At 35.5% G+C, this 12,710-nt stretch overlaps 1 protein-coding gene across 1 annotated transcript; it reads left to right on the top strand.

Annotated features, from left to right (window-relative positions):
* Positions 1-4,767: 4,767 nt before the first annotated feature.
* On the top strand, positions 4,768-5,709 carry LOC121401308 (olfactory receptor 11L1-like). Its single transcript, XM_041585693.1, has one exon. The coding sequence runs from the start codon at positions 4,768-4,770 to the stop codon at positions 5,707-5,709; it is 942 nt and encodes a 313-aa protein (XP_041441627.1).
* The last annotated feature ends 7,001 nt before the right edge of the window (positions 5,710-12,710 follow it).

Below are 12,710 nucleotides of genomic sequence, written 5' to 3'. Positions count from 1 at the left end.
ATATATATATATATATATATATATATATATATATATATATATATATATATATATATATATATATATATATATATATATATATAAAAACTTCCCCCAAAGAAAAACTCCTAAAGTGAAAGAGTGCAAAATGTTGGCCAGATTTTCTGGCAGCAAAAGGGTTAAAGTAAAGCTGTTCCAAGAAAATGTCATGTTTTTGGCACCATCAGACTGTCAGCTCTGTGCTCTAGTTTTGTGTGTTCTGCACTCCAGTTCTTTACAATAAACTTTCTTTTTTACTCTTCACTGTTTAAACCGTGGGTCAATTTTGCTAAGAAAAAGAATTATTCAATTTTTTGGTTCACAGTCAAAGAAATTTTGCTTTCATGCCATGAACTCTCTCCTTGAAGCCATCCAATATGGTTTTACTCAGAATGTCCAACTGGCCAAACCTTGAGTAACTTCTTCCCTGCACACGGTCAGTCAAGTCCATTGCTCATAATTCCTAAAAATACAACTATACAAAATAATACATTCAATTTGGGGTATTGTCATTGTCATAGTCTTTCTTGTATTTTTTTTATTCTTTACTTATAAATCTTAAATATCACCAAGGCAACATTTATCATTGTTAATTATAATTGTTCTGACTTTGTATTCAGTATAGAATCTGACTACTGAAAACAACTGAACTTGAAAATTGTTAGGAAGGTGAACAACCCCATTAAGATACACCTGTGTCTGAATCCTTTTCATTATGCCTTTGATGGCAAATCAATACTCGGATATCATATGCCGCCATCAGGAGGGCAAGGGAGACATTACTACAATTGCTAAAGGGGAACAAAGAGAACTGAAGCTGAAGCCGCTGAAGAGAATGAAGAAGGAGCCATCGCTGATGAAGAAGACAACCCAGCAAACTTGAAAGGTAAGTTCCACTGGTCTTTGTTTTCTACGTTAAAAAAGAAACCCTTTCTTACAATGTTTTTATTTTAATGCATAGGGGGAAGCCTGACCAACAATTATTTTTTCAACTTGAGGGGGACGCACTGACCACCAATGATTTTTTCAACTTGAGGGGGACGCACTGACCACCAATGATTTTTTTTAACTTATTTTTTTTTTGTTGGAAATTTGGTGTGTCCTGCTAGGAGAACACTCTACAAAACTATATATGTGTATTTTTCCTGGGTAAATGAAATGTACCCCCCCCCAGGAAAAGCCCCTAAAGTGAAAGAGTGCAAAATGATAAAAAAATTACCTGCCAATAGTAGTACCAATTTGGCCAGATTGACTGGCAGTGAAAATGTTAAAGTAAATCCGTGTCAAGAAAATGTCCTGTTGTTGGCACCATCAGACTGTCATCTCTGTGCTCTAGTCCTTTGTATGTTCTGCACTCCAGTTCTTTACAATAAACTTTATTTTTTACTCTTCACTGCTTAAACCCTTGTGTGAAACATACCAGGTGGACAGTTGCAGTTCAAAATATGTTCTCTTTATTGTCATGGCCTTCAGTTTAGCAGCAGCACATTCACAGGGCTCAATTTCCCAGTTTTCCACATTACACTTCCCATAACAGGACACTGCTTGGGGGGACTCAAGTTTGCAGGCATCCATCTTGGGCCCTTGCCGGCCCACTCTCTGGACATTGCTTTTCTACTTATGGTGAGATTCCCACTGGGAATACTATTCCTCTGTCTCCTAGTTGGGGCCTTAGCTGCCCATGCTAATTATCTCACTTATACTTCCTAGAACATATTGTTATACACTAGGCCTTACTATACCTAAACTCAGTAACTCTTCCAGGAGATAACTCTACTGCTGCAGAAGCCACTGCTCATCTTCTTTCCCATGACCATCTCTAATCTCACTTCCTGAAACCTTTCCTTTGTAACTTTCTATTCTCCACCCACTGGGGCCTCTTTCAACCATTGTTAACCTCCCTCTAGTGGCCAACCTGAGTATATATATTAATTATTAAATACACAGTTATATCAAAAATCAACATTACCACCCTATTACATACATGTACACAATAGTTGTACATCAATGCTAAAAAGTAATCAACCAGGATTTTGTATTTTAATTTTTAAACTACTGACAAATGTGGAAGGATTACAGTATATGCTTTCCAATGCTGTAGAAACTGGCAAGCTTTAATGCATTCATGGAGAACTCATATGTACAATTTATGTCATACATAACTCTTCCAAAAAGCCACATCATTTCTAGCCTATTTTATAGCCCCTCAAGACCCCGTCAGTCCAATATTGCCCTCCCAGTCCAATATGTTAACCAATGATTGTCCTTTTTTCTTGTTTACCCAATATTTTATCCATTCCATGCTGGTCATTTTTATTGATTTCAATTTATCTACTGTGAAATATTTGAATCATCTTAGATGATAACTGTTTCTTAACAATTACTGACACAACGTGTGATACCAATATTAGGAGACATGTTAGTGACTGATATGATTTGGAGTGAGTGATACAGTGTGTCTTTACTTATAGCTTTAGTTTAACGTATAGCAGAAAACAACAGTGACTGTCACCTGTAAATAACCGTATGGCTTAAGTATGTATATGTTACAGTTCAGTCATGTAGGCCTCTATAAGCTTCTATTTAGGGCCTAACTAATGATTTAACAATTATCTGAGTTCAAACGTCTCCTCACAATGACAATAGAGCAAATCACCGGTGGCAAAACACGCGTCACTTCTCCTTTCCAAAGTTGCCCGAAGGGGACCTTTTTACCCATAAAGTGGATCACCGTACCAGAGGCCACCCCTTTAGACTAGAATAAAAGAACTTTCATTTGAAGCAACGTAGAGGGTTCTTCACAGTCAGGACAGTGAGGTTGTGGAATGCACTGCCGGGTGATGTTGTGATGGCTGATTCAGTTAATGCCTTTAAGAATGGCTTGGATGATTTTTTGGACAGACATAATATCAAAGGCTATTGTGATACTAAACTCTATAGTTAATATAGGTATGGGTATATAGAATTTTAATTAAAAGTAGGGAGGGGTGTGTGTATGGATGCTGGGTTTTCATTTGGAGGGGTTGAACTTGATGGACTTTGTCTTTTTTCAACCCAATTTAACTATGTAACTATGTAACTAACTATGTAACTGCCAATGTAAGTTCAGGCAAGTTTGGAAAACCATAGCTTTCCCACTGGAGATTCACATTATTGCCATTGGGAAATCAATCAGAGGAGAATAGTTGCCCACACCAGGGAAGCTTAATTGCAGAATTCCTTGTCTATCTAGGCCCAAAAAAAATCCAGTGTTCTAATTTGAGTAACAGTCACCTCTCAACTGAGAATTATTAGCAATGAAATATATATAGGCTTTTTCTGGATGTATCAACTTATTATAATCTTATAGAGATGTGTTTAGTTATTTCTTGTTTAATCTTGTGACTGTGTTTGAATGCTGCTAAGTATTACTATTAAACCTTCCTATTTACATAGTTACATAGTTAATTTTGGTTGAAAAAAGTCCATCAAGTTCAACCCGTCCAAATGAAACCCAGCATCCATAGACACACACACACTCACACCAATCCCTCCATACACTCACATATACCAATATCTCTATTAATTGTTGAGTTTAGTATCACAATAACCTTGGATATTCTGCTTGTCCAAGAAATCATCCAAGTCCCTCTTATAGTCATTAACTGAATCATCACCCGGCAGTGCATTCCCCAACCTCACTGTCCTGACTGTGATGAATCCCCTACTCTGTTCCTTTAAATGAAACTTATTTTCCTCTAGTCTGAAGGGGGGGCTCTGGTATGTTGATTCTCTTTATGGGTAAAAAGGTCCCCTGCTATTTGTCTATAATGTCCTCTAATGTACTTGTAAACTCTAATCATGTCCCCTCGCAAGCGCCTTTTTTCCAGAGAAAACAACCCCAACCTTGTCAGTCTCCCCTCATAATTTAACTCTTCCCTCCCTCTAACCAGTTTAGTTGCACTTAGTCTCTGCACTCTCTCCAGCTCATTTATATCCCTCTTAAGGACTGGGAGGAGTTAATGCCATTTTTTATACAAGACAGAACTTTATTTGCTTTAGTAGCCACAGAATGACACTGCCCAGAATTAGACAACTTGTTATCTTCAAAAAAAACCTAGATCCCATAGAGGTAGGGAGTCTTTGACCCAAATAAACATACAAGGAAAAGCCCCTGAAACTTTACCAGTTCAGAGCAACAGTACATTATAATGTCATTCCTTTAAAATGCTTACATTTTTTTTGTGTTACTGTTCCAAAAATATACTTTTTCCCTCCTAGGCAATGCAAATGAACAATCACTCAATGGTCACAGAGATTTTCCTTTTGGGATTTCAGCATCTCAACAATTTCAAGATCCTGATTTTTTTCTTTGATTCTTTTGATTCACATATTGACCATCTATGGAAATGTCCTTGTCATAACATTGGTAACAACAATTTTCTTCTATTTTCTTCCTCATCATTTTGCTGTGATAATGCAGTGAGTGATGTGTGCTTTTGGATATGGTAAAGCCATTGTTTAGGAGTTTTTGAATTAGATTTTAGAACTAGAGAATAAACATGATATACACAGGAATTAGATTGATCCAGCCGATGTGGGATGGAGGGGAGAAGAGTTATTAAAAGAGAATAAATGTCTCCCAAGTACAATGAAAAGCCCCTGACACACAGCTTTTACCAGTACAGAGCAACAGTACATTATAATGTCATTCCTTTAAAACTCTTATATTTTTTGGTGTTACTGTTCCTTTAATAAAAATCCTAGGCAATGCAAATGAATAATCACTCAATGGTCACAGAGATTTTCCTTTTGGGATTTCAAAATCTCAACAATTTCAAGATCCTGATTTTTTCTTTGATTCTTTTGATTCACATATTGACCATCTATGGAAATGTCCTTGTCATAGTATTGGTAACAATTAGCCAAAATCTTCATTCTCCCATGTTCTTCTTTCTCCAACAACTCTCCTTATCTGATCTCCTGCAGTCCATGGTTATTGTTCCCATCCTGCTCAGAACTGTAATAAACGAAGGAGCTAAAATATCCCTTATTGGCTGTATTGTACAACTTTATATATTTGCTGCCACTGAATCTTTACAGTGTCTCCTTCTAACTGTGATGTCCTATGACAGATATCTGGCCATCTGTAATCCTCTGTGTTATTCTTCAATAATGAATCACAGATTTTGTGTTAAATTAATTCTCATGTCATGGCTGCTTGCCCTTAACTTTACAACAGTTACTGTGATTACTGCAGCTACACAAGAGTTCTGCAACCAAAATACCATCAACCATTTCTTCTGTGATTATTTTCCTCTCCTGGAACTTTCCTGCTCAGACACCTCATTAGCACGAATATTGGCAATCACAGTATCTTTCCCTGTGATACTTATCCCCTTCATACTCATCATTGGATCCTATATCTGTATTGCCCATGAAATCCTAAAGATAACGTCCAATATTGGGAGACAAAAAGCCTTCTCCACCTGCAGCTCCCACTTGGCTGTGGTCTCCATATTTTATGGGAGTCTCATTGTTACTTATGTGGTTCCCACAAGAAACCAGTCACAGACCATTGGAAAACTTCTTTCACTTTTATACACTGTAGTGACTCCTTTTATTAACCCAATGATTTACAGCTTGAGAAGTACAGATATGAAAAATGCTCTTGGAAATATTATAAAAAAAAAAACATTTTACCAAAGGTAAACCAGGATTTTGACTAATTCTGTTATTCAGTATATTTCCAATAATGGAAAATGTCATCAATAATTCTAATGTTTGTTTCATTTGCATATACAATATTCATATTTCACAGTTAGAGCTGCCATATTATTCTCTATGAGACTATCCATTTAAATTGTACCAGTCTCTAGATTATTTTTCAGTCAGGTTTGTACCTCCTGTACAAAGTTTATACTCTGATATACAGGAATACCTGGTAAATTGCTGATCTATTCAAATATTTCATTCTAACTGTGGTTGTTTTTTTATTTAAGATTATTATGAGGCCACAAAATCACAATTTGCCCCAGGATAAAGGTCCCTATGTACCATGGTCACTTTATTTGTATTATTAGTAAGTTTAAAGTACCAACATAGTCAGCAGTGTTGTACAATAGAAATATATAAATAAACGTGAGGGTCTCTTAATATAGGTACATAACTGCTGATATATCAACACTGGTGGTAAATCTGTAAAATAAAGGACAAGTAAAACTAACAATTTTTGTAATTAAACAGAACTTTTAAAATCTAATTAAAGGCATTTACATTTCTGTGGGTCAATTTTACCCCCAACTTTGCTGTTTAAAACAAACCACATTCCTAAGAGGCAAGCTACCACCAAGGGGCAACTGAGAATAAAGTGTTGTATCTCACTCTGCACCACATTCTGCTTAATTGTCATGATGAAATGACAAATATTGGTGTGTGATGGAGAGGTTGGGTGGTACAGTAAACCAAGGCAAGTTAACACTGATAAAGTTGATGTTAAATATGCTTAGGCACTTATCAAATTGCTTCAATTATTTCAGAATATACTTATGAATATATTCACATTTTTGTTTTTTGCAGTATTTTTCATTGCATGCATAAAAACAGCAAACCTGAATTTAAAAAAAAAAGTTGGAGGTTGAGATATGTCTTCCCAACCTGTAAGATCTCATATGCAAGTTGTATTCACTTTTAGAAGTCCAGCAGGTGGTTTGAATACATTGCTTCTGTTTCAGGGTCTGGTCATTTCTGCTCTGTGATTTGTAACATTTAATTTGGTATCAGTCTCAATCATTTGTTCTGGTGATGTCAGGCGTGCTCCAGGTTGTTTTGCCGCCTGAGGCAGCGTTTAAAATGCCGCCCCCCCTGCCCGTCGTACTTACCTTAAAATCGCCAACGAGGGTCCAGGGGGGGCCGCATTGCCAGCGCAGAGAGCGAAATTGCGCTCTCTGCGCTAGAAAAGCCGAATTTCCGGTTTAGAAACCGGAAATTCGGATCTTAAAGTTACAAGGAGCGGCTTTTTGCCACCCCTTGTAACTGCTGGGGAGATGCCGCCTGAGGCAAGGTACTCACCTTGCCTCATGGCAGAAACGCCCCTGGGTGATGTACATGTTACCTGTTTAGTTCTGTTCTTAGTTCAAGTGAAGTCATTGCATCATCTCTTAATCCTTCAACAATTTCACTCAATTTTAAAGATTACTGTATAACTCTTCTGAAATGTAAACAAAGACTTTACACCCAAATATTCACAAAGTTTCCCACCTGGTTTCTCACCATGCCACAGTTCATATAGAGTTGTTTTAAAGTTTCACAGTAGAATCTGGTTTGTAGGTACAGTAAGTAGCTGTTATTTCTGCTTCACTCCAGTATTTCTCAAATAGTTTGGAGTCAGTCCTCATACATCTGATTATTTCCATCACGGTTCTATTTTTTCTTTTTAGCCTCTCCATTCTGTTTTGGTCTATATGTAATTGTTTTATGATGCTCTATCTCATTTTAGGGTGGTTCAACACGCTAACAATCTGGGGAGATTAGTCGCCCAGCAACAAATCTCCTCGACTAATCTCCCTGAAAAGCAACTTCTGGTGACTTCAGAAAATGAAGCGCTCCGAGTGGCATCCAGCTGGTGATTTTATATTGTAGCCGGCCGGAAGGCTTTTCGGGGAGATCAGTCACTCAAAGAAGAGGAGATTTGACGCTGGGTGACTAATCTCCCTGGAATCTTAGCATGTGTCACTACCCTTAAGAAGTTCTCTACTCTGTGTCTAGTGAATTCCATTATCACCTTTAAACACAACTCATTATCAAAAATGTGTTACTTGTCTGTCACACATTCCTGCTTATTTTTTTTTTTTATTCCTGTCAATTTTTATTACTTTTCAACAATACAATCATTATATGGTATACAATGGTTCAAAACATTGCATACTCATTACATTAGCCAAAATAATATACACACAATTAAACAAACAAACAAACAGAAAAGAAAAATAAATAAATAAAGGGTAAGGGTAGTGTAACCTGTATTATATCTGCATGACTCTCAGGGTAATTACCATTCATACAATACATATGAGCTGTAAATAAACTAGATATTGACCTTAGACATCCAAAGTTTTTGAGCTTCCAAAACTGCTTTTTTCCCCCTTAAATTCCTCTGTACTGCTTCTTCATATCCTAAATTGTTGGTCACCTCTCTTTGTACTTGGGTAATACTAGGGACTTCTTGTTTTTTCCAATTTCTAGCAATCAAAAGTCTGCAAGCATTCAGTATTTGGAAAGTCAGAAATTCTATATTTTTATTTGGAAGTTTTCCATATAGATTCAGCAGCATAGCTTCCGGAGACTGTGGGATATTTTGTCGTGTTATCTCTGTGATCAAAGATCTCACATTAAGCCAAAATCTCTGTATTTTGTCACATGACCACCAAATATGGAGCATATCTCCTATGTCCTTGTCACATCTCCGACAGGAATTTGAAGCTCCAGAGTACATTTTTGATAATCTTAAAGGGGTTAGATACCAGTTATATAAGATTTTGTAATAGCACTCTTGATGCATAACAACATCTAGTGAACTATTGTGTTCTGGAGATAGCCTTTTGCCATTCCTTTATTGTATAGTTTTTCTTAAATCTTTGTTCCCATTTAATCATGTGTGGGATTTTCTGTATTTCCTTTGCTTCTCCTAAAAGACCATAAATCTTTGCCATTCCTTTTTTTATGCTTGAGCCATCATGGAAGTAGTTTTCAAAGCTCAATAGTGGTCTAAGTTTAGAAAAAGGAAGTGTTGTTATGTAATACCGTATCAGCAAATATTTGTGAAAGCCATTTTTTTCCAAGTATAGTTCATTCTTCAGACACATGAAGGATTTAAGTTGATCTGCACAGTACAAGTCCATTAATTTTAATGGGGCTTTTTTTAACCCATGTTGACAAAACAATGTTTAGTATTGGTTCCAAAACTGAAATAGGTGCCATAGGAGATGGAAACGGAGAGCATAGTGTGTTTTCTCTATTATCCCTCCATATACTTATAGCAGTCTTTACAGTTGCAGGTAAGTTCATCAGTTGTCTTTGATTTAATTTTTCATTTGTCCAGAGTATTGTATCTAAGGAAGAGGTGTTCATGAGTGTCCTCTCTATTTCTGACCATTTGGACTGTGAAGATACTGATAATAAGTCTGTAGCCTGGTTTATAATATTGGCTATATAGTATTTCTTAATGTTTGGCATTCCAATACCAGCCATAGATCTAATTCTCTGCAGAATACTTGTTGGAACTCTATGAGTTTTATTGTTCCATATAAATTGGTTGAACATATTAGAAACTTTAACAAAAAAAGAGGATGGGATTGTAATGGGAATAGTACGCAAAACATATAATAATTTTGGAAGCAGTATCATTTTAATCACTGAGATTTTACCCAACCATGAAATAAATAAATGTTTCCATTTCTTCTTTAATAGTATTTAGTATTGGATTAAAATTACTATCAAGCTATTTTGCAGGGTCCTTTGTCAACCTTATGCCTAAATAAGATATGTAATCTTTGCGCCAGTCAAATTTGAATTGACGTTTCATGATATATTGGTCTTTATTGGAAATATTGAACATTTATGCCTGGGTTTTATTTTCATTTACTTTATAGTAAGATATGTTCCCAAACTCTTGTAGTATTGTCATAAGTTTTGGAAGAGTCTCTATAGGGTTAGACAAGGTAATAATAATATCATCTGCGTATAGACCAATTTGATCACCCGATAATTCCTTGGAGGTTCTAATTTTTTGAGCAAGTATTTCTATTGTTAGATTAAATATTAATGGAGAAAGGGGGCAACCCTGTCGAGTCCCATTTGCGATATTAACTTTTTGAGATAGCAAGCCTTCATTTATTATTCTGGCTGATGGATTTTGATATAATACAGAAATTGCATGTATAAATGTGCTGTCACATCCAATCTTATCTAAGACTCTTTTTATCAGATCATGATATAATCGGTCAAATGCTTTCTCTGCGTCTAAAGACATGACTAAAGTAGGGACCTTGGATTGTCTGATTACATGTATTATATCTATAAAGCGCCTGGTATTATCCTGTGTCTGATGACCCTTAATAAAGCCTACTTGGTCTTTGTCTATGATATTGCATACAATATCTTGTAATCTGTTTGCTAATATCTTAGCATAAAATTTTAAGTCACAATTTAACAAAGAAATTGGCCAATAGTTTGTGACATTTGATGGATCTTTACCATCCTTATGTATTACCGTAATCGTGGCCTGTAACATTTCTTCGGGGAAATATTCTCCTAATAAAATTGAATTATATAACTCTGTGAGTTGTGGTATTAATACCTGCGAAAAAGGTTTTATAATACATAACAGGTAATCCATCTGGGCCAGGTGCTTTGTTTATAGGGGATGATTTTATTGCATATTCAACTTCTTGTTGAGAGATTGGAGCTTTCAGGGAAAAAACTTGATCCTTATTTAAACAAGGTAAATCTATTGTTGTTAAATATATATCTATAATTTGTGGGTTAGGCTGAGTTACTGTATTATCCTTATTTAGGTTGTAGAGATCTGAATAATACTTTGCAAATGCTTCAGCAATGGACAATGGATTAGAGAGTATCTTGCCATTCTGTAACTTAATATTTTTTATTTTAGTTGCTTTGCTTTTAAATAGTTTGCCATATGATCTGTTGACTTATTACCTTTATAATATTGTAGGATTTTTAATTTCCTTAAATAAAACTCAAACTTAAAGTGATCTAGATTATGAAGTTTCTCTCTAATTTGTTGTATTTCCTTAGTTCTATTTTTAGAGGGGTTAAGTTTGTTTTGTGTTTCTAATTGAGTTAGGTTTGATTCTAACATTGTTCTTTCCAACCTGTTTTTCTTTTTATAATAGGCAGCTTTTTGAATAAAGAGCCCACGTATGGAAGCTTTGTGAGAACACCATTGTGTCTGAAGTGAAGTTTCTTTGGAAGAATTAATCTCAAAATAATCTCTCAAACTATTATTGTAAAATTCTCCATCACTTATCCTATTTAATAAAGATTCATTTAACCTCCATGTATTTATTGGAAACTTATTTAATGGCTCACTTATGGAAATTGATATTGGAGCATGATCCGACCACGGTATGTTCCCTATGGTGGCTTTTTTAACATACTGTAGTAGTATTTTATCTACCAAGAAATAATCTATTCTTGAATAGGTCTCATGGGGGTGTGAAAAGAATGTATAATCTCTAGTTTTAGGGTTTATTATCCTCCAAGTGTCATAGAGATTGAATTGGGCTAGGAGTTTGGTGAAGGGTGAATCTGTTGTTCCTTTTTTACCATTTTTGAGACTAGATTTTTGATATCTGTCTGAATTTGATGTAGTGTCTATTTTGGAGTCTGATATGATATTAAAGTCTCCACCTATGATAATAAACCCCTGTTTCTGTTTATATAGTTTATTAAATATTGATGTTAAGAATCTAATTTGATTCGTAATTGGAGCATATACATTACACAATGTGAAAAGTTCATCATTTAATTTACATGTCAGAATTAGGTACCTTCCATCAGGGTCAGACTCACAGTGCAATAATTCAATAGATATTCTATGGTTGAATAGTATGGATACCCCCTTTTTCTTTTCTGGTGCCATTGCATGAAATATATGTGGGAAATACTTTGAAGAAAATTGTGGTGATTCTCCTTTTTTAAAATGAGTTTCCTGCAGGAATATTACATCTGCATTTTGCTTTTTCATATGAGAAAATGTTTTAGATCTTTTAAAGGGGATATTAAGGCCCTTAACGTTAAGGGAAACTAATTTAATTGGCGTAGTCATGCTCAAAATTTGTAATATGCTTTGCTGACCTTGTGGAAGGCTGAACCCAGAAATACCTTACATATTGTATCAAGTCAAAGAACAATAATAAGAGGACTTATTTATTTTTCATTAGATATATGACTGTGTATCTTGTATGGTCATCTGTAAAAGTCACTATATATGTGTTACCTCCTGTGTGGTCATAGAACCACATACATCACTGTGTAGAAGGTCATGTGGTCTTGAAGCTGTGTTCTGACTTACTTTCAATCTATCTATTCAGTTCATGACTACTTTCAGGATACCTGGGACCGAGACACAAGTGAATGTGCTTTAGTTATTTTATGAATGTATGGAGAGTCTTCCCTGTTCCTTGACTATAATCAATCAATAGCTGCTTATCCACTCTCACTCTTGTTACCAACTTTGTCACCTTAGATATTTGTGTTAATTCCTTTGGCTGCTGACTGCTTTATGCAAAAGAGACCACATACAGCACATTCTTTATTGATAAAGCAACACATATACAAATTCCATGGTCAATTATTTCAAGAGCAGTGCTACTTCTATCTGCAAGAAAGATCATTTATCTGGTCCAAACCCTGAAAATAAACTCCTGTCACTTGTCATTTGACCCTGAATCTATGTACCAGTTCTGGGTTGGATATGTGTTTGTTACTTTAAAGGTTCTGTGAAACTGATCTCCATAATGGTTATTTAATGTTATATTGAGTATTTGTTTAGAACTTCTTGGAAATTATGAGGTTGCTCTGGTTTCCATATTGAAAAAATAATGATCCATTCAGGTTCCTGGGATCCCGCTGTGCTGTGTGTGTTACCCACATTGGAATCCTTTGCTGCTTTGGAATGTTGCTGCCTT

The sequence above is a fragment of the Xenopus laevis genome, chromosome 3L (assembly GCF_017654675.1).
Source record: "Xenopus laevis strain J_2021 chromosome 3L, Xenopus_laevis_v10.1, whole genome shotgun sequence".
NCBI classification, from domain to species: Eukaryota; Metazoa; Chordata; class Amphibia; order Anura; family Pipidae; genus Xenopus; species Xenopus laevis.
Note: the sequence above shows the minus strand (reverse complement) of the source record. Positions and strands in the feature narration are given on the sequence as shown.